General features: G+C 37.6%; 3 protein-coding genes across 3 annotated transcripts; all 3 read right to left on the reverse strand.

Annotated features, from left to right (window-relative positions):
* Positions 1 to 8,168: 8,168 nt before the first annotated feature.
* LOC121401490 lies at positions 8,169 to 9,721 on the reverse strand. Its single transcript, XM_041586311.1, has 2 exons — positions 9,195 to 9,721; positions 8,169 to 9,069 (listed from the first exon to the last, which is right to left on the reverse strand). The coding sequence occupies exons 1-2, from the start codon at positions 9,705 to 9,707 to the stop codon at positions 8,425 to 8,427; spliced, it is 1,158 nt and encodes a 385-aa protein (XP_041442245.1). The 5' UTR covers positions 9,708 to 9,721; the 3' UTR covers positions 8,169 to 8,424.
* Positions 9,722 to 13,806: 4,085 nt separating this feature from the next.
* Positions 13,807 to 15,895, reverse strand: LOC121401491. Its single transcript, XM_041586312.1, has 2 exons — positions 14,763 to 15,895; positions 13,807 to 14,637 (listed from the first exon to the last, which is right to left on the reverse strand). The coding sequence occupies exons 1-2, from the start codon at positions 15,273 to 15,275 to the stop codon at positions 13,996 to 13,998; spliced, it is 1,155 nt and encodes a 384-aa protein (XP_041442246.1). The 5' UTR covers positions 15,276 to 15,895; the 3' UTR covers positions 13,807 to 13,995.
* A 3,444-nt stretch (positions 15,896 to 19,339) lies between these two features.
* On the reverse strand, positions 19,340 to 25,172 carry LOC121401492. Its single transcript, XM_041586313.1, has 2 exons — positions 25,056 to 25,172; positions 19,340 to 20,240 (listed from the first exon to the last, which is right to left on the reverse strand). Exon 2 carries the CDS (start codon positions 20,199 to 20,201, stop codon positions 19,596 to 19,598), a length of 606 nt encoding a protein of 201 aa, XP_041442247.1. The 5' UTR covers positions 20,202 to 20,240; positions 25,056 to 25,172; the 3' UTR covers positions 19,340 to 19,595.
* Between the last annotated feature and the right edge of the window lie 884 nt (positions 25,173 to 26,056).

The raw sequence follows: 26,056 nt of genomic DNA on the forward strand, positions 1-26,056 counted from the left end.
AAAACGGCACTAGGTGAAAATGTAGGCTCATCATTAATGATGAGTCCATACTGTTCCTACTGGGCCTACAACCTCAACCTGCACTCCAGGACTGCCACTTTTAGTCTGGAACAAATAAGCATTTTTTTTCAATATTCTAACCTATTCCCTGCTATACAATCATGGAAACAAGATAGACGCATGAGTAACCTGTAGGTCTCTTAACGTAACATAAAAGTTAGCTTCAAAGGAGAAGGAAAGTCTAAAAACAACATTATCTCAAAAACCTAGCCTTAATATAGTCAGAAACATGTTTCCCTAACTCACCGTCCTGTTGCTTAGTTTGCCTATGAAATGGCAAAGTCGTGTCACTGAATGCTGTACCTGTTCCAAGCCTGTGCAGCTTCCTTTTCTCCCTGAACATAGATTTCCCCGGGCAAAGACATGCGCACTTCACAGCAGAGAGCTCCATTCTTCATTTGCATATTGAGCTTGAACGTGCAGAAATGCTTGACGCCGTTAGCCCCACCCACTTAATCCACATTTGCATCGTAACTTTTTCCATTGAAGCTAACCTCCCCTCTATGTTTCAAGTGGTTTGCTGTGAAGTAAGCACAGACATGTGGGAGTTATTTAATAGCAGGAGCCTAAAATGAAAGGTAGATTTACGATCTCCACACTGTTAGTGTATACACAATGCGCAGCAGCTTTGATTGTGTGTCAACCGAAGTGAAAAAAAAAATGAACGCATACGCAATGTGGAGGAGCTGGGGGGGGAAGTGACATCACCGATTTGAAAATGGCACCGGCAATCTCCTGCATAAAGAAGACACTTATAAGACGCGTAACTTCTAAATAGATCTGAACAGAGAAGCGCTAATACAGCGACTCAGGAGGCACATGTATGTTAAATCTTTTAGTGCCATTTTTGTTGAGAACCTTTCCTTCTCCTTTAAGCTGCAAAATCCTTTGGAGGTATTACATTACTCTTTAGTTAAACGCAACATATATTATTAGGTACTTGATAATATCCAACAGTTTGCCCATGAATCTCAAGTCAATATGCCAGCTTACCTTTGTAGATATCCTCCCATTTTCACTCATCCATGAAGGCAGGGGCAAAACCACCACCCAAAATATTGGGGCAATGGAGCTGCAATAGAAGCTAGGATGCGTTTACCCCAAATATTCATTCATAGAGTATGTCATACTGAGCCAACCATATCTTCATATGAAGCAGTAGTGAAAGATATATATATATATATATATATATATATATATATATATATATATATATATATATATATATATATATATATATATATATATATATACAAGGTCCTTTTCTCAAGGATAATTACATTATATGAAGCACATTTGACCCTTGCACCCAAAATTGTCTTCGATCCGGTTAGAGTGCAGGCACTGGACTCATATATTTCTATGTGTGTGTGTGTGTGTGTGTGTGTGTGTATGTGTATATATATATATATATATATATATATATATATAAATAATATGTGTGTGTGTGTATGTATGTGTTATGTATAATAAGTAATTAATGCAAGCTCTTCACAATACTCAAACTAATGAGGAAGATACATTTGATTAAAAATAGCTCACTAATAGGAAGTGGGTGTCTTCTTCACTTTAATAAACCTCTCCTTATATTTCCCCTAAACTGCTAGTTCATTTTATACATCATCTGCCAAAACAAACATTAAAAGTGGATTAATGTCATAGCCTAGTTACTGGAATTTTCTTGAACATTTTGGCAAAAGATGTGATTTTTATCTAGTTAGTCATATTTATCACGATATTTTGCTGTTTGAGAGCAGAGGATATGATTCATCATGCTTGATCTCCTTGGATATAATTACACATTCTGCAGACATTCATTTGGCCGTGTTCTAATTAAGATCAAGAGTTATGGAGCAGATTCTGATCAGATGTGAAGTGACACAAGGGTGACCTTTGCATTCCCCTCTCATCTCTGAATTAGAGGAACTTTCTCAGGGGTCATTATATGTTTAGTACAATTCGAAGATATAGAATCCTACATACAGCTTACAAGAAAATGTCTATGGTGATTATTAGTCTGAATATTAGATCCTTGAGAAAATTTTAATAAAGAACACTGTTGACCCAATGCAAGATTCCATTTGTAGTTTTGCAAAGTTTGCCCCATTCAGTAAAAGAGCAACCCAACAGCAGCTGGCTTTTATTAATTAAAATGAAAAATGGTTAAAGGACAATAAAGAGGTTAATCACTGGAGGGGTGCCAATTTGTTAGGTACCCCCCAATGTTTATTGTCATTAACTTCAGACCCTGGAGAGTGATGCTACTAATTGTTGAAAATGCACCGGCCTGGGGAACTACCCTAGTGAGCTCAGCACCACTATCTCGTCTCCTGTCATAGGGATCCGTTGCTGCTGCCCTGAGTTGTGCACATGGGTAATAGTGTAAAACTGGAACTGAGGAACTAAAAGATTACATTTTTTACCTACCAGACCTACTCACATCCCAAGGTAGTAGAAAAGTTTACAGGGACAGGAAACAAGATGGTCGTACAGCATTCAGTATAATAGTACCCTGGGCTGGTGCATTTTTTAGAGAAGATGGTTTTAGATTAATGATTATGACTAGATTAAGTCTTTCCTTGTGCACTAAAACTGGACTGAGGGAAACAGCAGCCACTTTAAGGGGATTTTCCATGTACTAATTCCATATTATACATGCTAGGTTACATCAGCCAATGGGGAAAATTCACTTAAGGGCGAATTTTCGCTACGGAAGGCTTTGTGCCACTCCACGCCACTTGGGCAGATGTTAATTTGCAGCACATATGCTAATTCATCAAAATGTGAAGTTATGTCTTGGCAGCCGAACGCTGGCAACGTTTCACTAGCGTGACAAAAGAGATCATCTAATATCCTTGCCCACCCTAAATCAATTGTGTAATGCCCCTCAAATGGTTAAAAAAATATTAAATTATTTATTTAATATTTCAATATTAAAACAAAAATATTTAACAGTTACAACTTTTAAACACAATCCCACTTTAAAATATGAAAAAACGCCAGATTCTTTTTCATTTTTATAACTTTTCAGCATACAGGATATGATGTCACTGACATAAGGATCTAGGGGTTTTTGTAGATAACAAGTTGTATCTTGCATAAAAAAGGGCATTAACTCAAGGGATGAAAACATAATTATGGCTCTTTATAGGTCCCTGGTGGGGCCTCCTCTGGAGTATGCAGTGCAGTTTTGGACTCCAGTCCTTAAGAGGGATATAAATGAGCTGGAGAGAGTGCAGAGATGTGCAACTAAATTGAGGGACGGAAGACTTAAATTATGAGTCAACTGTCAAGGTTGGGGTTGTTTTCTCTGAAAAAAAGGCACTTGTGAGGGGACATGATTACACTTTACAAGTACATTAGAGGACATTATAGACAAATAGCAGGGGACCTTTTTACCCATAAAGTGGATCACCATACCAGAGGCCACCCCTTTAGACTAGAAGAAAAGAACTTTCATTTGAAGCAACGGAGGGGGTTCTTCACAGTCAGGTTGTGGAATGCACTGCCAGGTGATGTTGTGATGGCTGATTCAGTTAATGCCTTTAAAGGAAAACTATACCCCCAAAATGAACACTTAAGCAACAGATAGCACGGCCGGAACTAGGAGTAGGCAGAGTAGGCACGTGCCTAGGGCGCAAAGCTGGGGGGGCGGCAGGCACGTACCTGCTCTGTCGCCTACCCCATGTCCGGTCCCCTCTTTTCCCGACTACGCGTGCCAGTTCGGCATCTTCTTGTGCTACCGCGCATGCGCACACTCCGATTCACACTTCAGCGCTTCCGTGCATGCCGATGTGCACGAGCGCGAACTTGCGCATTCGCATAAGGTCACCAATTTGCGCATGCGCGCAATCAGCCGGCACCGTGGCCGGGCAGGTTGCCTAGGGCGCCTGCCCGGTCTGGCCCAGCTCTGACAGATAGTTCATATCATATTAAGTGGCATATTAAAGAATCTTATCAAACTGGAATATATATTTAAGTAAATATTGCCCTTTTACATCTCTTGCCTTGAGCCACCATTTCGTGATGGTCTGTGTGCTGCCTCAGAGATCACCTGGCCAGAAACACTACAACACAAACTGTAACCAGGGGCGATCCTGGCCCCTCCGCTGCCTTAGGCAGCAGCAGTTGCTGCTGCCCCCCCTCCCCCGGAAATTCGCTCTTAAAGTACCAGGAGCAGCATTTTTGCTGCCCCTGGTACCTAGTGGGGTGCTGCCGCCTGAGGCGACAGCCTCAACTCGCCTCATTGGCGAAGCACCCCTGACTGTAACAGGAAGAAGTGTGGAAGCAAAAGACACAACTCTGTCTGTTAATTGGCTCATGTGACCTAACATGTATGGTTTGTTGGTATGTTTGTGAGTACAGTGAATCCTACGATCCCAGGGGGCGGCCCTTATTTTTTAAAATGGCAATTTTCTATTTATGTTTACCCAATGGCACATACGACTAGAAAAGTATATTATTATGAATGAAAATGGTTTATTTACACAAAGCAGGATTTTACATATGAGCTGTTTTATGCAATATCTTTTTATAGAGACCTACATTGTTTGGGGGGTATAGTTTTCCTTTAAGAATGGCTTGGATGATTTTTTGGACAGACAGAATATCAAAGGCTATTGTGATACTAAACTCTATAGTTAGTATAGGTATGGGTATATAGAATTTAATTAAAAGTAGGGAGGGGTGTGTGTATGGATGCTGGGTTTTCATTTGGAGGGGTTGAACTTGATGGACTTTGTCTTTTTTCAACCCAATTTAACTATGTAACTATAAGATTGAGGAGGCTGTAGCTTTATCTTATCTGTTTGCTTTGTTCAAGGGGTAACGTAATGGAAAATTTTTCGAGTAACGATCATTCGTCTGAGCGAAAATTCACCTGGAGAAAGGGTGCGAAACGTCTTTAGCGATGTACTCTTTCGGTAGCGAACTGTCCTTTATGCCTGTTAGTGAATTAGCGATGTCCCTGTAGATTTCTATATTTTACTCCCACACTTCTTCATGTTACAATTGCATTATTTCCCGTCAGATGATCTCTAAGGAGCACACAGATCATCACAAAATGGTGGCTCAATGTAAAAGGAACCGGTGGTGGTTTTGCCATAGACTCCAATGAGTGAAAAAACTTTGTTTGCATGTCGCCCATTGACTTCAATCATATAGCAAATTGTTCCCTATTTTGCAATTTTTGACTAAATGAAATGAATCAGATTCGCCCATCACTAATTATATTTTGACATCGTACAGAATATACTCTTATTCATGTCCAAATGGATTAACAGAAAATGGTGCTGAATGTGTAACAGAATTCGGTTTGCAATGTACCGCTTTGATTTCAATAAGGAACTGAAATATGAATAGGGGAGGGTCTGAATAGAAAGATGAATAATAAAAGTAATAATCACAAATTTGTAGCCTTACAGAGCATTTGTTTTTAGATGGGGTCAGTGACTCCTCATTTGAAAGCTTGAGTCAGAAGAGGAAGGCTAATAATTAAACTCGTGAAAAATAAATAAAGACCAATTGAAAAATTGCTTAGTTTAGCCAAATGATAGGAGCAGCTTTACAACTAGTCTAACTTACTAGAATGGGGTAGCACAATCCCAATCACATCCTGTGAAATAAATTATTTTTGTAAAGTATTACAAATTACTGCAGCATATAACTATTATATATAACTATATAATAGTTTTGGTAACGTTCCTTCTTGTTTTTATTTTGGTGTTTATAACAAAAAGTTGTGGAACATATATAAAAACCTGCAATCATAGCAGAAAGGTCAGTAAATCAAACTTAACTTTATTACTGATTCTTGTTTTTTTTAACCTTATATACATTTTTGCTTTCTACTTTCTACTACAGTCATACAGCACTCTGGGCATAGTGTTAATTTTTATGATTTTATTCAACAAAAACCCAAGAGATAGGTTTGTCAAGTTTCTAAGGTCTTTCTTCATTTTAGCTGTAAGATCTCTTTGGTTGACAGAGGTCCAGAGGGCAAGAAGGAGCTAGATTCTCCACCTCCACATGCGGCATAGGTGGACGGTGGAGAGTCTAGCTCCCACTTAGTTCCCCACGTAGATAGGCAGGCTTGCACGTGTGGGAATATTGGAAGGGAGGGTATGGGAAGTGTGCTCCGATTAACTATTAGCATTATGTAATCTAATAATGAAAATCTACTGTATGTAAAAGAGTTACTACAATTTATCCACCGTTCCACTCGGTTTTTAAATTGTGTGGTTTTAAGGACATGGTCCTGCACTGCTTTAAGTTTGTAAAGCAGTGTGTCTGTATGTGAATGGGCAAATAGTTTTATTTAAACACTAAATAAAAGTTAAGTTTAGGGTAAGGTCACACTGGGCGATTCGGGGAGATTGTAGCCTGGCAACTAATCGCCTCGTCTTTGCCTCTCCCCGAACGCCTTCCCTCACTCTTGTGCTGGCTAACATTAAAAATCGTAAGCGCTAAAGCACGCGCGGCGATTCATTTTCCGAAGTTGCCTCGCGAGGAAAGACACTTATAACAGTGTCCACAAAATGGCTCCTACCTGCTTGCTATAATTATGAATTCCCACACTGAAGGAAACAAGATTCATATAATTTATATAGTGTAATTTAAGTTCTATTGCTTGACTAATGTGATAAAATAGGAATGGGAATAATTTTTAGATAAATATATTATATACTTTAATTAAAACAGGGGGGAGCCCCCCCACCTTACTTCCTTTACCTCAAGCAGTTTTGTTTCTTTCCCTATAAAAGCAGCTGACGACTGTGTTGAGATTTGTACCCACAGACCCAGTACAGTCTGCATAGTCTTTCTGTATAGACTTGTATGGCAGATATTATTTGACTTGTGCTGTTTTGATAATTTGACAATCCCTAAATTTAACCTTCCAACTGAAGCCCAAACCACACTGAGCATGTACCTAGTCTTGGTCTTGCAAAGTTACAAGATGACAGCCCCCTGGGGCCAACTTTGAAAGCATACATCATTTGTTTAATTAGGCTTCTGGTGCAGTAAGTTCATGTTTATGTTTAGTGTACAAAATACAGAATTTCTAGCATTATTCTATTTTAGACATTAGTTCCCCTTTAATCAAGTCAAGGTTCTGCGTTCTATCAGATTAATGTCAAACGGGACTGATTCTCAGCATTTGTATAAGCATGGGGCGAGAATCAACCAATCTTCTGGCATCCACTCATTTATGTGTCTGCACCCAGAGACACTGTTTGGGCCTGGGTATAAGCATGGGGGAAGAATCAACCAATCTGCAGTGTCTGCACCCAGAGACACAGCATGTCATCTTTAAGGAGTGCCTTGTTGAGATGCTTGACAAAGGGGTTGCATCCACAAATAAACGAGCAAGGGTTTCCCTGCTAGAAATATCCTGTTGTGCAGGTGATTTTTCTCTTCTCTCCTTGTTGAGACACCACATGGAATTTTTTGGTGTTGCTGCTGGGTTTGGAGGGATAAAATAATCACTGAGTGGTCAGACCAGGTTCTGGTAGCTATTACACCTTTTTGTAGTAAATTATGGGAGACATAAATATAATGAATTCAAGAGTATGCATGGTGTCCATGTGAGTACAAGTAGTAATGCATTTCTGTTTAGTACAGAATGTGCCAAGGATCAGTTCATTGTAAAAACTGCAGCAATTTTTTTTACAGTATACAGTAAGGCTATAGTTAGCAGTATAACAGTGCAGAGAAGGGTCAAACATTAGATTAAAATCACCCCCACACACACACAATCTGTGTGCTTACTGCGAAGGACAAAAGGGAATCTACATTCAAAGGAAGTTTTTGTGATTGGTCCAAGTTGAGGAGGTATAGCCTAGCAAGGAGCCTTTCAGGAATAAATGTACTAATGGGAAATGTCATTATGGGAATAAAATATTGTCCATTAAACAGTTTTGTCCTATCTCCTTAAAATATCGTCATAACAGTAAATAAATCAATCTATCTGATATAATTGGTTATTTGGCTTCCTCGTCAAATGGAGTAGATTAAATTGAAGAATGAAGTGATCCTGTATGTTAGGTATACCTCTTCCCATTGATATAATGTAATTCAGCTCCTCAAGAAACATTCTGACTCCTCATTAATTCCTTCAGATAACATGTTTATTAAGAACAACAAATAAAAAACATATATATTTAGGAAAGGGGAAAATTCAGGATCTAGGTTAGGGTTATCCTAATCGATGGTTATGATGTATTGCTTGATCTTTGATTGGTCACCAGTAGTGCCTTCTTTATCCATCATTCTGATAGGATCAGTTCTCTTCATTTTGATTAAGTTTAGCAGTGTAAAGGCAGATTAACACCAGTTAAAACAGATGCAACATCTGCAAATTCTGGCTCAGGTATCAGATTCTACTGAGTGGCACCGGAAACACGATGTTACATTGAAGATAATTTTGTTTTTCATAGACTTCCCACTCTTCTTCTTATTTGACCTGGTGGCTCTGTCCCTGAGACTTTGTATGAATCTTGAGAAGCTGCTCTTCTTCTTCTTCACAGACATAGGGACATCTGCTGCTGCCTGGCTCACAGTGGGCACTGAAGGCAGAACACTGTTATTCATATCCGTATTATAGTCAGAGCCACTCCTCATACAGGGAATTTCTGTATGGCCAGCCACACTGTTCCCTTGTGAAAGACCATCAACAAGGATCATTTTCTGCCTGATATCTATAATTGTAGGATATAATGAGGCCACTGTCTTCTCAGAAGAGTCTCCTGGCTCTACAATCTCCTGGACTGACTTTATTGGCTCCTCAATATCTTGAGCAGGATTTTCTGGCTCCAGGTCCACTATGAGTTGTGGTACTAGGTTAAATGTTACTTTTTTGCATTTCTTTTCGCCAGTTTTCTTTGTTTTGGCTGGTTTTGCTTCTTTGTTGGTTGCCTCCTTTACCGTGTATATATCGTACAAGTCAGAAACTGTTGCTGATATAAACTGCATGACAGTTCGGCCAGTATTTATCAGTTGCCTTATAGTCACCTGTACAGAAAGATAAGACACACATGATACATGCTGTTATTGTTTATGGGGATAATATGGGAATTAGTTCATTAGGGTCTGTGTTTATCCTGCTCTAAATTACCCCTGATTATAAGTGTACTCACCTTGCTCCACAGACGTAATCCAACAATGCTCACAAAAATCACCATAGCATTGCTGAGGCAAAGGATTAGTACTCTACTAACTCTCTGGACGGCTTCTAGCTCAGCCTCTGTCGGGTTAACTTTGCTTGAAAAGAAGATCCTGTAGACATCATGGAACATATTGGACACTAAGCCCCAGGAGGGTACTATGATGTCTCCAATTTTAACAATAATCAGCCAGAGAAAAACGCAGAAACTCAGCTCTCTGCGTAAGTAAAAACAAATCAGGAAAATCCACAGGAAAATATCAGCACCCATGAAAAATAGGATTTCATCAGTCTGTGCATCCGTCTGCCTGATTGGTTTGGAGTTATGGCGAGGCTTTTGTCTTTGATCCATTGCACTTCCATAACAAACATGGGGAATTAGTAAACTGCAGAATAAAATCCAGTAAATAAATCTAAATTGGTTCATTTTGAAAATAAAAGATAAGATAAAAAGATAAAACGCGAGCAAAAAGTAGGATAGATCCATCTCTACTCAATGCCAACGACGCTCTGCCAGTGGTACAGCCCGAGATCATCTGGAAAATGTTAGTCATTGTGATGTCATAGTTCAGTTGTGTAGTAGAAGTTGTTGTTGCTATGGGAACACGATCATGAAATGAAAACATACAAGTCAAGTGGATTTTATTGTCATTTCATCCATATACAGTAAATACAGTACATAGTAGAAATTAAATGGCGTGATAATAAAGAACCCTGTTCTTTTGTTATAAGTTTGCAAGCACTTAACAGATCTACAAATCTTAAACATCAGTGAGAGACTATTTTACTTTACATTACAGAGCATATCTAGTCAATACAGTGTGCATATACTATTACATGTAAATCATCATTTTTGTTTTACAGAAAGATAACAGATCTTGTTGTTTTGCACATAAAAAACAAAATGTGATACATCTTTAATGGACAGCGATATAGAAGCAAGGTGCAGACTAGTCTACATTTAGATCTACCCCCTTTGCCTGAGTGGCCCATTTTTGTAGATATAAAAAGCCATTCTGTAGTGCAGTGTTTTAAAGGAGCGGTTAACCTTTAGTATGTTATGGAATGGCTAATTCTAATCATCTTTTCAATTGGTCTGCATTATTTATTTTGTAAGGTTTTTTTTAACAATTTAGCTTCTTCTTCTGACACTTTCCAGCTTTCAAATAGGGATCATTGACCCCAACTAAAAATCAAATGCTTTGTAAGGCTACTAATTTATTGCTACTTTTTACTACTTATCTTTCTATTCACACCTCTCCTATCCATATTCCTGTATCGTATTCAAATCAGTGCATAGTTATTAGGGTAATTAGGACCTTAGCAACCAGATTGCTGAAAATACAAACTAGAGGACTGCTGAATAAAAAGCTAAATAACTAAAAAACCAAAAATAAAAAATGAAAACCAATTGTATATTGTCTCAGAATATCACTCTACAATTCTACATCAAACTAAAACTTAACTCAACCCCTTTAAGACCCCCCCCCTTCTTTGGTGGAGCTGATTCAACATAAGCTAGAGTTTGTGTATTACATGAACTGTAATACAAGTGTTTTTATTTTATGCCACATGGTCCCAGCTTCTACATTTTCTCCTTTAGTAATAAACCAGCAGTGGCTTCCCCTTCTTAACTGGGCCCAGCAGTGTACCACCTAAATGAGTTGCTTAATGATGCCATATTGCAGTGGGTCTGGCTGCAGATTGTGTTCAGGGTGAACTCCTTGTATGTGACGGTACTTGTATTTTTAACACTTTGAATGTTTTCAACAGTTTTATAGCATGTAGATTTGTAACTATGTGAGTAAGGGTCTTTGAAAAGGACTGCTGGTGTAACATTTGATCATATTTTCCAACTATTATAGTATAAATACCCTTTTAAGACCCCACAGTGGCAGATTTCTGTAATACTGTGAGAGTGAGCAGGGATAAGGGGACGTTGCCAAGGACCAGGAACAAGAAGCGTATTTATAGAATTACAATTACGTTCATATTGTTCTAAGGAAAGACTTTCATTCGTGAACTGCATTTGAAAGCTCCGCAGGGGTCATGACTGATGGCCAATTTTACACTCATTTAAATAAATAAAGATATGCATTGATAAGTATGTTTTATATATACAGATAGATAGATAGATAGAGATATAGATATTGTATGTGTTAGTGGGTGTGTTAAACAATGTAACAACCATTTGGAGGTTCAATAAATACACAAAGAGATGTGGTCCCTGCTTTAGTTTATTGTATACTTTTTCTTCTCTTCAGACTTGAGAACTTCCAAAATGTTAGCTTTAACAAAGCTGTATAGACATAACTGAAGCAGTCACCTTTGTAATTAGGTAATTCGTAATTTAGGATCAAGACCAAATCTGCTATGAATTAATAATGCTGTGTAGGATACGATGTCTTGTAGTCTGAGAGTACCTTAGCAAACAATTCATTATCCCCATTTATAAGTGAGATGGATCTCTGCTCCAATCCTTGATATCAAATGTATTTGGACTTCCAAAGAGTGTTTAGTAAAAAAAACCAACAACTTTTGAATATCAATTTGAGTTCGTAGCAAATCTATAAATAATTTTGTCTTTATACATTTTATAATTTAAAGTAGTAAAGCCATCTAGGCCAGGGTTTTTTAGTCAATGATCAGGTAATTGGTCCATGTAAAATTGTTCAGAAGTCTATGTGATATGTTCTGGAGCATGTACAGATTTGTCTTGATCAATAGAGAAACGTTCTGAAATTGTTTACGTTTTTAAAACTCATATCTGCAGCTGACCACACTTATAAGTCCTTTTTATCAGCTTAAACGTAAACTCTGGAGATCCACAGCAAATTCAGTGTGTTTTTAATTCTCACACTTATAACAGTGTCCACAAAATGGCTCCTGCCTGCTTGCTATAATTATGAATTCCCAGACTGAAGGAAACAAGATTCATATAATTGATATAGTGTAATTTAAATTCATATTGCTTGACTTATGTGATAAAATAGGATTGGGAAAAATGTTTAGATATATAAAATAAAAGATATTTAATATACTTTAATTAAAAAATGTGTATCACTTTCAAGCAGCAGGGGGGAGCCAGTGGCTGTGTAGAGATTTGTATCCACAAACCCAGCATATTCTGATTATTAATTAGTCTTGCTATATATAGACTTTTATGGCAGATATTATTTGACTTGTGCTGCTTTGATAATTTATGACGATCCCTAAGTTTAACCTCCCAACTGAAGCTCAGACCACACTGAGCATGTGCCTAGTTACAAGATGACCGCCACCTGCGGCCAACTTTGAAAGCATAAATCATTTGCTTAATTAGGCTTCTGGTGCAGTACGTTTATGTGTAGTGTACAAAATACAGAATTTCTAGCATTATTCTATTTTAGACTTTAGTCCCCCTTTAATCAAGTCAAGGTTCTGTGTTCTATCAGATTAATGTCAAACGGGACCGATTCTCAGCATTTGTATAAGCATGGGGCGAGAATCAACTGCTGGCATCCACTCATTTGTGTGTCTGCACCCAGAGACACTGTATGGGCCTTGGTGCAGACAGAGGAACTGATGTTGGTGCCGAAAATGCCAAATCACCTGTTTCCATGCGAAATCTGCTGTGTGTGTCTACACCAACCCCATGCAGTGCCTTTGGATACAGCTAAACAAATCAGTGGATACCAACATAGGGCTGTTTCTCAGCTTGCGCTTATACACAAGCCAAGAATACCCTATGTGACAGTACAGACATCTGTGTGTCTCCATGCAGGCACCAGGATATATCTGTGGAAGAAATCTATAAAAAGTCATTTGTTCTTTTAGTTGCAGCATGTCATCTTTAAGGAGTGCCTTGTTGAGACACCACATGGAATTTTTTGGTGTTGCTGCTGGATTTGGAGGGATAAAATAATCACTGAGTGGTCAGTCTGGTAGCTATTTCACCTTTTTGTAGTAAATTATGGGAGACATAATGAATTCAAGAGTATGCATGGTGTCCATGTGAGTACAAGTAGTAATGCATTTCTGTTTAGTACTGAATGTGCCAAGGATCAGTTCATTGTAAAAACGGTAGCAATTTTTTTTTACAGAATACAATTTGCCAAAAACTAAGGCTAGAGTTAGCAGTATAACAGAGAAGGGTCAAACATTAGATTAAAATCACCCCCCCTACAATCTGTGTGCTTACTGCGAAGGACAAAAGGGAATCTACATTCAAAGAAAGTTCTTGTGATTGGTCCAAGTTGGGGAGGTATAGCCTAGCAAGGAGCCTTTCAGGAATAAATGTACTAATGGGAAATGTCATTATGGGAATAAAATATTGTCCATTAAACAGTTTTGTCCTATCTCCTTAAAATATCGTCATAACAGTAAATAAATCAATCTATCTGATATAATTGGTTATTTGGCTTCCTCGTCAAATGGAGTAGATTAAATTGAAGAATGAAGTGATCCTGTATGTTAGGTATACCTCTTCCCATTGATATAATGTAATTCAGCTCCTCAAGAAACATTCTGACTCCTCATTAATTCCTTCAGATAACATGTTTATTAAGAACAACAAATAAAAAACATATATTTAGGAAAGGGGAAAATTCAGGATCTAGGTTAGGGTTATCCTAATCGATGGTTATGATGTATTGCTTGATCTTTGATTGGTCACCAGTAGTGCCTTCTTTATCCATCATTCTGATAGGATCAGTTCTCTTCATTTTGATTAAGTTTAGCAGTGTAAAGGCAGATTAACACCAGTTAAAACAGATGCAACATCTGCAAATTCTGGCTCAGGTATCAGATTCTACTGAGTGGCACCGGAAACACGATGTTACATTGAAGATAATTTTGTTTTTCATAGACTTCCCACTCTTCTTCTTATTTGACCTGGTGGCTCTGTCCCTGAGACTTTGTATGAATCTTGAGAAGCTGCTCTTCTTCTTCACAGACATAGGGACATCTGCTGCTGCCTGGCTCACAGTGGGCACTGAAGGCAGAACACTGTTATTCATATCCGTATTATAGTCAGAGCCACTCCTCATACAGGGAATTTCTGTATGGCCAGCCACACTGTTCCCTTGTGAAAGACCATCAACAAGGATCATTTTCTGCCTGATATCTATAATTGTAGGATATAATGAGGCCACTGTCTTCTCAGAAGAGTCTCCTGGCTCTACAATCTCCTGGACTGACTTTATTGGCTCCTCAATATCTTGAGCAGGATTTTCTGGCTCCAGGTCCACTATGAGTTGTGGTACTAGGTTAAATGTTACTTTTTTGCATTTCTTTTCGCCAGTTTTCTTTGTTTTGGCTGGTTTGGCTTCTTTGTTGGCTGCCTCCTTTACCGTGTATATATCGTACAAGTCAGAAACTGTTGCTGATATAAACTGCATGACAGTTCGGCCAGTATTTATCAGTTGCCTTATAGTCACCTGTACAGAAAGATAAGACACACATGATACATGCTGTTATTGTTTATGGGGATAATATGGGAATTAGTTCATTAGGGTCTGTGTTTATCCTGCTCTAAATTACCCCTGATTATAAGTGTACTCACCTTGCTCCACAGACGTAATCCAACAATGCTCACAAAAATCACCATAGCATTGCTGAGGCAAAGGATTAGTACTCTACTAACTCTCTGGACGGCTTCTAGCTCAGCCTCTGTCGGGTTAACTTTGCTTGAAAAGAAGATCCTGTAGACATCATGGAACATATTGGACACTAAGCCCCAGGAGGGTACTATGATGTCTCCAATTTTAACAATAATCAGCCAGAGAAAAACGCAGAAACTCAGCTCTCTGCGTAAGTAAAAACAAATCAGGAAAATCCACAGAAAAATATCAGCACCCATGAAAAATAGGATTTCATCAGTCTGTGCATCCGTCTGCCTGATTGGTTTGGAGTTATGGCGAGGCTTTTGTCTTTGATCCATTGCACTTCCATAACAAACATGGGGAATTAGTAAACTGCAGAATAAAATCCAGTAAATAAATCTAAATTGGTTCATTTTGAAAATAAAAGATAAGATAAAAAGATAAAACGCGAGCAAAAAGTAGGATAGATCCATCTCTACTCAATGCCAACGACGCTCTGCCAGTGGTACAGCCTGAGATCATCTGGACAATGTTAGTCATTGTGATGTCATAGTTCAGTTGTGTAGTAGAAGTTGTTGTTGCTATGGGAACACGATCATGAAATGAAAACATACAAGTCAAGTGGATTTTATTGTCATTTCATCCATATACAGTAAATACAGTACATAGTAGAAATTAAATGGCGTGATAATAAAGAACCCTGTTCTTTTGTTATAAGTTTGCAAGCACTTAACAGATCTACAAATCTTAAACATCAGTGAGAGACTATTTTACTTTACATTACAGAGCATATCTAGTCAATACAGTGTGCATATACTATTACATGTAAATCATCATTTTTGTTTTACAGAAAGATAACAGATCTTGTTGTTTTGCACATAAAAAACAAAATGTGATACATCTTTAATGGACAGCGATATAGAAGCAAGGTGCAGACTAGTCTACATTTAGATCTACCCCCTTTGCCTGAGTGGCCCATTTTTGTAGATATAAAAGGCCATTCTGTAGTGCAGTGTTTTAAAGGAGCGGTTAACCTTTAGTATGTTATGGAATGGCTAATTCTAATCATCTTTTCAATTGGTCTGCATTATTTATTTTGTAAGGTTTTTTTTAACAATTTAGCTTCTTTTTCTGACACTTTCCAGCTTTCAAATAGGGATCATTGACCCCAACTAAAAATCAAATGCTTTGTAAGGCTACTAATTTATTGCTACTTTTTACTACTTATCTTTCTATTCACACCTCTCCTATCCATATTCCTGTATCGTATTCAAATCAGTGCATAGTTATTAGGGTAATTAGGACCTTAGCAACCAGATTGCTGAAAATACAAACTAGAGGACTGCTGAATAAAAAGCTAAATAACTAAAAAACCAAAAATAAAAACCAATTGTATATTGTCTCAGAATATCACTCTCTACAATTCTACATCAAACTAAAACTTAACTCAAAGGTGAACAACCCCTTTAAGACCCCCCCTTCTTTGGTGGAGCTGATTCAACATAAGCTAGAGTTTGTGTATTACATGAACTGTAATACAAGTGTTTTTTTTTATGCCACATGGTCCGAGCTTCTACATTTTCTCCTTTAGTAATAAACCAGCAGTGGCTTCCCCTTCTTAACTGGGCCCAGCAGTGTACCACCTAAATGAGTTGCTTAATGATGCCATATTGCAGTGGGTCTGGCTGCAGATTGTGTTCAGGGTGAACTCCTTGTATGTGACGGTACTTGTATTTTAACACTTTGAATGTTTTCAACAGTTTTATAGCATGTCGATTTGTAACTATGTGAGTAAGGGTCTTTGAAAAGGACTGCTGGTGTAACATTTGATCATATTTTCCAACTATTATAGTATAAATACCCTTTTAAGACCCCACAGTGGCAGATTTCTGTAATACTGTGAGAGTGTGCAGGGATAAGGGGACATTGCAAGGACCAGGAACAAGAAGCGTATTTATAGAATTACAATTACGTTCATATCATTGTTCTAAGGAAAGACTTTCATTCGTGAACTGCATTTGAAAGCTCCGCAGGGGTCATGACTGATGGCCAATTTTACACTCATTTAAATAAATAAAGATATGCATTGTATATTGCAAGTATGTTTTATATAGATAGATAGATAGATAGATCGAGATATAGCTATTGTATATGTTAGTGTGTGTGTTAAACAATGTAACAACCATTTGGAGGTTCAATAAATACACAAAGAGATGTGGTCCCTGCTTTAGTTTATTGTATACTTTTTCTTCTCTTCAGACTTGAGAACTTCCAAAATGTTAGCTTTAACAAAGCTGTATAGACATAACTGAAGCAGTCACCTTTGTAATTAGGTAATTCGTAATTTAGGATCAAGACCAAATCTGCTATGAATTAATAATGCTGTGTAGGATACGATGTCTTGTAGTCTGAGAGTACCTTAGCAAACAATTCATTATCCCCATTTATAAGTGAGATGGATCTCTGCTCCAATCCTTGATATCAAATGTATTTGGACTTCCAAAGAGTGTTTAGTAAAAAAAAAAAACAACTTTTGAATATCAATTTGAGTTCGTAGCAAATATATAAATAATTTGTCTTTATACATTTTATAATTTAAAGTAGTAAAGCCATCTAGGCCAGGGTTTTTTAGTCAATGATCAGGTAATTGGTCCATGTAAAATTGTTCAGAAGTCTATGTGATATGTTCTGGAGAATGTACAGATTTGTCTTGGTTTTGTCTTGATCAATAGAGAAACGTTCTGAAATTGTTTACGTTTTTAAAACTCATATCTGCAGCTGACCACACTTATAAGTCCTTTTTATCAGCTTAAACGTAAACTCTGGAGATCCACAGCAAATTCAGTGTGTTTTTAATTCTCACACTTATAACAGTGTCCACAAAATGGCTCCTGCCTGCTTGCTATAATTATGAATTCCCAGACTGAAGGAAACAAGATTCATATAATTGATATAGTGTAATTTAAATTCATATTGCTTGACTTATGTGATAAAATAGGATTGGGAAAAATGTTTAGATATATAAAATAAAAGATATTTAATATACTTTAATTAAAAAATGTGTATCACTTTCAAGCAGCAGGGGGGAGCCAGTGGCTGTGTAGAGATTTGTATCCACAAACCCAGCATATTCTGATTATTAATTAGTCTTGCTATATATAGACTTTTATGGCAGATATTATTTGACTTGTGCTGCTTTGATAATTTATGACGATCCCTAAGTTTAACCTCCCAACTGAAGCTCAGACCACACTGAGCATGTGCCTAGTTACAAGATGACAGCCACCTGCGGCCAACTTTGAAAGCATAAATCATTTGCTTAATTAGGCTTCTGGTGCAGTAAGTTTATGTGTAGTGTACAAAATACAGAATTTCTAGCATTATTCTATTTTAGACTTTAGTCCCCCTTTAATCAAGTCAAGGTTCTGTGTTCTATCAGATTAATGTCAAACGGGACCGATTCTCAGCATTTGTATAAGCATGGGGCGAGAATCAACTGCTGGCATCCACTCATTTGTGTGTCTGCACCCAGAGACACTGTATGGGCCTTGGTGCAGACAGAGGAACTGATGTTGGTGCCGAAAATGCCAAATCACCTGTTTCCATGCGAAATCTGCTGTGTGTGTCTACACCAACCCCATGCAGTGCCTTTGGATACAGCTAAACAAATCAGTGGATACCAACATAGGGCTGTTTCTCAGCTTGCGCTTATACACAAGCCAAGAATACCCTATGTGACAGTACAGACATCTGTGTGTCTCCATGCAGGCACCAGGATATATCTGTGGAAGAAATCTATAAAAAGTCATTTGTACTTTTAGTTGCAGCATGTCATCTTTAAGGAGTGCCTTGTTGAGACACCACATGGAATTTTTTGGTGTTGCTGCTGGATTTGGAGGGATAAAATAATCACTGAGTGGTCAGTCTGGTAGCTATTACACCTTTTTGTAGTAAATTATGGGAGACATAATGAATTCAAGAGTATGCATGGAGTCCATGTGAGTACAAGTAGTAATGCATTTCTGTTTAGTACAGAATGTGCCAAGGATCAGTTCATTGTAAAAACGGTAGCAATTTTTTTTTTTACAGAATACAATTTGCCAAAAACTAAGGCTAGAGTTAGCAGTATAACAGAGAAGGGTCAAACATTAGATTAAAATCACCCCCCCCCCCCCACAATCTGTGTGCTTACTGCGAAGGACAAAAGGGAATCTACATTCAAAGAAAGTTCTTGTGATTGGTCCAAGTTGGGGAGGTATAGCCTAGCAAGGAGCCTTTCAGGAATAAATGTACTAATGGGAAATGTCATTATGGGAATAAAATATTGTCCATTAAACAGTTTTGTCCTATCTCCTTAAAATATTGTCATAACAGTAAATAAATCAATCTATCTGATATAATTGGTTATTTGGCTTCCTCGTCAAATGGAGTAGATTAAATTGAAGAATGAAGTGATCCTGGATGTTAGGTATACCTATCTCTTCCCATTGATATAATGTAATTCAGCTCCTCAAGAAACATTCTGACTCCTCATTAATTCCTTCAGATAACATGTTTATTAAGAACAACAAATAAAAAACATATATATTTAGGAAAGGGGAAAATTCAGGATCTAGGTTAGGGTTATCCTAATCGATGGTTATGATGTATTGCTTGATCTTTGATTGGTCACCAGTAGTGCCTTCTTTATCCATCATTCTGATAGGATCAGTTCTCTTCATTTTGATTAAGTTTAGCAGTGTAAAGGCAGATTAACACCAGTTAAAACAGATGCAACATCTGCAAATTCTGGCTCAGGTATCAGATTCTACTGAGTGGCACCGGAAACACGATGTTACATTGAAGATAATTTTGTTTTTCATAGACTTCCCACTCTTCTTCTTATTTGACCTGGTGGCTCTGTCCCTGAGACTTTGTATGAATCTTGAGAAGCTGCTCTTCTTCTTCTTCACAGACATAGGGACATCTGCTGCTGCCTGGCTCACAGTGGGCACTGAAGGCAGAACACTGTTATTCATATCCGTATTATAGTCAGAGCCACTCCTCATACAGGGAATTTCTGTATGGCCAGCCACACTGTTCCCTTGTGAAAGACCATCAACAAGGATCATTTTCTGCCTGATATCTATAATTGTAGGATATAATGAGGCCACTGTCTTCTCAGAAGAGTCTCCTGGCTCTACAATCTCCTGGACTGACTTTATTGGCTCCTCAATATCTTGAGCAGGATTTTCTGGCTCCAGGTCCACTATGAGTTGTGGTACTAGGTTAAATGTTACTTTTTTGCATTTCTTTTCGCCAGTTTTCTTTGTTTTGGCTGGTTTTGCTTCTTTGTTGGTTGCCTCCTTTACCGTGTATATATCGTACAAGTCAGAAACTGTTGCTGATATAAACTGCATGACAGTTCGGCCAGTATTTATCAGTTGCCTTATAGTCACCTACAAGTCAAGTGGATTTTATTGTCATTTCATCCATATACAGTAAATACAGTACATAGTAGAAATTAAATGGCGTGATAATAAAGAACCCTGTTCTTTTGTTATAAGTTTGCAAGCACTTAACAGATCTACAAATCTTAAACATCAGTGAGAGACTATTTTACTTTACATTACAGAGCATATCTAGTCAATACAGTGTGCATATACTATTACATGTAAATCATCATTTTTGTTTTACAGAAAGATAACAGATCTTGTTGTTTTGCACATAAAAAACAAAATGTGATACATCTTTAATGGACAGCGATATAGAAGCAAGGTGCAGACTAGTCTACATTTAGATCTACCCCCTTTGCCTGAGTGGCCCATTTTTGTAGATATAAAAGGCCATTCTGTAGTGCAGTGTTTTAAAGGAGCGGTTAACCTTTAGTATGTTATGGAATGGCTAATTCTTATCATCTTTTCAATTGGTCTGCATTATTTATTTTGTAAGGTTTTTTTTAACAATTTAGCTTCTTCTTCTGACACTTTCCAGCTTTCAAATAGGGATCATTGACCCCAACTAAAAATCAAATGCTTTGTAAGGCTACTAATTTATTGCTACTTTTTACTACTTATCTTTCTATTCACACCTCTCCTATCCATATTCCTGTATCGTATTCAAATCAGTGCATAGTTATTAGGGTAATTAGGACCTTAGCAACCAGATTGCTGAAAATACAAACTAGAGGACTGCTGAATAAAAAGCTAAATAACTAAAAAACCAAAAATAAAAACCAATTGTATATTGTCTCAGAATATCACTCTCTACAATTCTACATCAAACTAAAACTTAACTCAAAGGTGAACAACCCCTTTAAGACCCCCCCCCCTTCTTTGGTGGAGCTGATTCAACATAAGCTAGAGTTTGTGAACTGTAATACAAGTGTTTTTTTTATGCCACATGGTCCGAGCTTCTACATTTTCTCCTTTAGTAATAAACCAGCAGTGGCTTCCCCTTCTTAACTGGGCCCAGCAGTGTACCACCTAAATTAGTTGCTTAATGATGCAATATTGCAGTGGGTCTGGCTGCAGATTGTGTTCAGGGTGAACTCCTTGTATGTGACGGTACTTGTATTTTAACACTTTGAATGTTTTCAACAGTTTTATAGCATGTCGATTTGTAACTATGTGAGTAAGGGTCTTTGAAAAGGACTGCTGGTGTAACATTTGATCATATTTTCCAACTATTATAGTATAAATACCCTTTTAAGACCCCACAGTGGCAGATTTCTGTAATACTGTGAGAGTGTGCAGGGATAAGGGGACATTGCAAGGACCAGGAACAAGAAGCGTATTTATAGAATTACAATTACGTTCATATCATTATTCTAAGGAAAGACTTTCATTCGTGAACTGCATTTGAAAGCTCCGCAGGGGTCATGACTGATGGCCAATTTTACACTCATTTAAATAAATAAAGATATGCATTGTATATTGCAAGTATGTTTTATATAGATAGATAGATAGATAGATCGAGATATAGATATTGTATATGTTAGTGTGTGTGTTAAACAATGTAACAACCATTTGGAGGTTCAATAAATACACAAAGAGATGTGGTCCCTGCTTTAGTTTATTGTATACTTTTTCTTCTCTTCAGACTTGAGAACTTCCAAAATGTTAGCTTTAACAAAGCTGTATAGACATAACTGAAGCAGTCACCTTTGTAATTAGGTTATTCGTAATTTAGGATCAAGACCAAATCTGCTATGAATTAATAATGCTGTGTAGGATACGATGTCTTGTAGTCTGAGAGTACCTTAGCAAACAATTCATTATCCCCATTTATAAGTGAGATGGATCTCTGCTCCAATCCTTGATATCAAATGTATTTGGACTTCCAAAGAGTGTTTAGTAAAAAAAAACAACAACTTTTGAATATCAATTTGAGTTCGTAGCAAATCTATAAATAATTTGTCTTTATACATTTTATAATTTAAAGTAGTAAAGCCATCTAGGCCAGGGTTTTTTAGTCAATGATCAGGTAACTGGTCCATGTAAAATTGTTCAGAAGTCTATGTGATATGTTCTGGAGCATGTACAGATTTGTCTTGGTTTTGTCTTGATCAATAGAGAAACGTTCTGAAATTGTTTACGTTTTTAAAACTCATATCTGCAGCTGACCACACTTATAAGTCCTTTTTATCAGCTTAAACGTAAACTCTGGAGATCCACAGCAAATTCAGTGTGTTTTTAATTCTCACACTTATAACAGTGTCCACAAAATGGCTCCTGCCTGCTTGCTATAATTATGAATTCCCAGACTGAAGGAAACAAGATTCATATAATTGATATAGTGTAATTTAAATTCATATTGCTTGACTTATGTGATAAAATAGGATTGGGAAAAATGTTTAGATATATAAAATAAAAGATATTTAATATACTTTAATTAAAAAATGTGTATCACTTTCAAGCAGCAGGGGGGAGCCAGTGGCTGTGTAGAGATTTGTATCCACAAACCCAGCATATTCTGATTATTAATTAGTCTTGCTATATATAGACTTTTATGGCAGATATTATTTGACTTGTGCTGCTTTGATAATTTATGACGATCCCTAAGTTTAACCTCCCAACTGAAGCTCAGACCACACTGAGCATGTGCCTAGTTACAAGATGACAGCCACCTGCGGCCAACTTTGAAAGCATAAATCATTTGCTTAATTAGGCTTCTGGTGCAGTAAGTTTATGTGTAGTGTACAAAATACAGAATTTCTAGCATTATTCTATTTTAGACTTTAGTCCCCCTTTAATCAAGTCAAGGTTCTGTGTTCTATCAGATTAATGTCAAACGGGACCGATTCTCAGCATTTGTATAAGCATGGGGCGAGAATCAACTGCTGGCATCCACTCATTTGTGTGTCTGCACCCAGAGACACTGTATGGGCCTTGGTGCAGACAGAGGAACTGATGTTGGTGCCGAAAATGCCAAATCACCTGTTTCCATGCGAAATCTGCTGTGTGTGTCTACACCAACCCCATGCAGTGCCTTTGGATACAGCTAAACAAATCAGTGGATACCAACATAGGGCTGTTTCTCAGCTTGCGCTTATACACAAGCCAAGAATACCCTATGTGACAGTACAGACATCTGTGTGTCTCCATGCAGGCACCAGGATATATCTGTGGAAGAAATCTATAAAAAGTCATTTGTACTTTTAGTTGCAGCATGTCATCTTTAAGGAGTGCCTTGTTGAGACACCACATGGAATTTTTTGGTGTTGCTGCTGGATTTGGAGGGATAAAATAATCACTGAGTGGTCAGTCTGGTAGCTATTACACCTTTTTGTAGTAAATTATGGGAGACATAATGAATTCAAGAGTATGCATGGAGTCCATGTGAGTACAAGTAGTAATGCATTTCTGTTTAGTACAGAATGTGCCAAGGATCAGTTCATTGTAAAAACGGTAGCAATTTTTTTTTTTTACAGAATACAATTTGCCAAAAACTAAGGCTAGAGTTAGCAGTATAACAGAGAAGGGTCAAACATTAGATTAAAATCACCCCCCCCCCACAATCTGTGTGTTTACTGCGAAGGACAAAAGGGAATCTACATTCAAAGAAAGTTCTTGTGATTGGTCCAAGTTGGGGAGGTATAGCCTAGCAAGGAGCCTTTCAGGAATAAATGTACTAATGGGAAATGTCATTATGGGAATAAAATATTGTCCATTAAACAGTTTTGTCCTATCTCCTTAAAATATCGTCATAACAGTAAATAAATCAATCTATCTGATATAATTGGTTATTTGGCTTCCTCGTCAAATGGAGTAGATTAAATTGAAGAATGAAGTGATCCTGGATGTTAGGTATACCTCTTCCCATTGATATAATGTAATTCAGCTCCTCAAGAAACATTCTGACTCCTCATTAATTCCTTCAGATAACATGTTTATTAAGAACAACAAATAAAAAACATATATATTTAGGAAAGGGGAAAATTCAGGATCTAGGTTAGGGTTATCCTAATCGATGGTTATGATGTATTGCTTGATCTTTGATTGGTCACCAGTAGTGCCTTCTTTATCCATCATTCTGATAGGATCAGTTCTCTTCATTTTGATTAAGTTTAGCAGTGTAAAGGCAGATTAACACCAGTTAAAACAGATGCAACATCTGCAAATTCTGGCTCAGGTATCAGATTCTACTGAGTGGCACCGGAAACACGATGTTACATTGAAGATAATTTTGTTTTTCATAGACTTCCCACTCTTCTTCTTATTTGACCTGGTGGCTCTGTCCTTGAGACTTTGTATGAATCTTGAGAAGCTGCTCTTCTTCTTCTTCACAGACATAGGGACATCTGCTGCTGCCTGGCTCACAGTGGGCACTGAAGGCAGAACACTGTTATTCATATCCGTATTATAGTCAGAGCCACTCCTCATACAGGGAATTTCTGTATGGCCAGCCACACTGTTCCCTTGTGAAAGACCATCCACAAGGATCATTTTCTGCCTGATATCTATAATTGTAGGATATAATGAGGCCACTGTCTTCTCAGAAGAGTCTCCTGGCTCTACAATCTCCTGGACTGACTTTATTGGCTCCTCAATATCTTGAGCAGGATTTTCTGGCTCCAGGTCAACTATGAGTTGTGGTACTAGGTTAAATGTTACTTTTTTGCATTTCTTTTCGCCAGTTTTCTTTGTTTTGGCTGGTTTTGCTTCTTTGTTGGTTGCCTCCTTTGCCGTGTATATATCGTACAAGTCAGAAACTGTTGCTGATATAAACTGCATGACAGTTCGGCCAGTATTTATCAGTTGCCTTATAGTCACCTGTACAGAAAGATAAGACACACATGATACATGCTGTTATTGTTTATGGGGATAATATGGGAATTAGTTCATTAGGGTCTGTGTTTATCCTGCTCTAAATTACCCCTGATTATAAGTGTACTCACTTTGCTCCACAGACGTAATCCAACAATGCTCACAAAAATCACCATAGCATTGCTGAGGCAAAGGATTAGTACTCTACTAACTCTCTGGACGGCTTCTAGCTCAGCCTCTGTCGGGTTAACTTTGCTTGAAAAGAAGATCCTGTAGACATCATGGAACATATTGGACACTAAGCCCCAGGAGGGTACTATGATGTCTCCAATTTTAACAATAATCAGCCAGAGAAAAACGCAGAAACTCAGCTCTCTGCGTAAGTAAAAACAAATCAGGAAAATCCACAGGAAAATATCAGCACCCATGAAAAATAGGATTTCATCAGTCTGTGCATCCGTCTGCCTGATTGGTTTGGAGTTATGGCGAGGCTTTTGTCTTTGATCCATTGCACTTCCATAACAAACATGGGGAATTAGTAAACTGCAGAATAAAATCCAGTAAATAAATCTAAATTGGTTCATTTTGAAAATAAAAGATAAGATAAAAAGATAAAACGCGAGCAAAAAGTAGGATAGATCCATCTCTACTCAATGCCAACGACGCTCTGCCAGTGGTACAGCCCGAGATCATCTGGACAATGTTAGTCATTGTGATGTCATAGTTCAGTTGTGTAGTAGAAGTTGTTGTTGCTATGGGAACACGATCATGAAATGAAAACATACAAGTCAAGTGGATTTTATTGTCATTTCATCCATATACAGTAAATACAGTACATAGTAGAAATTAAATGGCGTGATAATAAAGAACCCTGTTCTTTTGTTATAAGTTTGCAAGCACTTAACAGATCTACAAATCTTAAACATCAGTGAGAGACTATTTTACTTTACATTACAGAGCATATCTAGTCAATACAGTGTGCATATACTATTACATGTAAATCATCA

Source organism: Xenopus laevis, chromosome 3L (genome assembly GCF_017654675.1).
Source record: "Xenopus laevis strain J_2021 chromosome 3L, Xenopus_laevis_v10.1, whole genome shotgun sequence".
Classification (NCBI taxonomy): domain Eukaryota; kingdom Metazoa; phylum Chordata; class Amphibia; order Anura; family Pipidae; genus Xenopus; species Xenopus laevis.

What these genes read in the sequence shown, in the direction of transcription:
- LOC121401492 (XM_041586313.1), bottom strand. Translation starts at nt 20,201, where the DNA reads ATGCAGTTTATATCAGCAACAGTTTCTGACTTGTACGATATATACACG.
- LOC121401491 (XM_041586312.1), bottom strand. Translation starts at nt 15,275, where the DNA reads ATGGATCTATCCTACTTTTTGCTCGCGTTTTATCTTTTTATCTTATCT. An exon ending in GATTACGTCTGTGGAGCAAG is followed by an intron (nt 14,638 to 14,762) that starts GTGAGTACACTT and finishes CTTTCTGTACAG; the next exon opens with GTGACTATAAGGCAACTGAT.
- LOC121401490 (XM_041586311.1), bottom strand. Translation starts at nt 9,707, where the DNA reads ATGGATCTATCCTACTTTTTGCTCGCGTTTTATCTTTTTATCTTATCT. An exon ending in GATTACGTCTGTGGAGCAAG is followed by an intron (nt 9,070 to 9,194) that starts GTGAGTACACTT and finishes CTTTCTGTACAG; the next exon opens with GTGACTATAAGGCAACTGAT.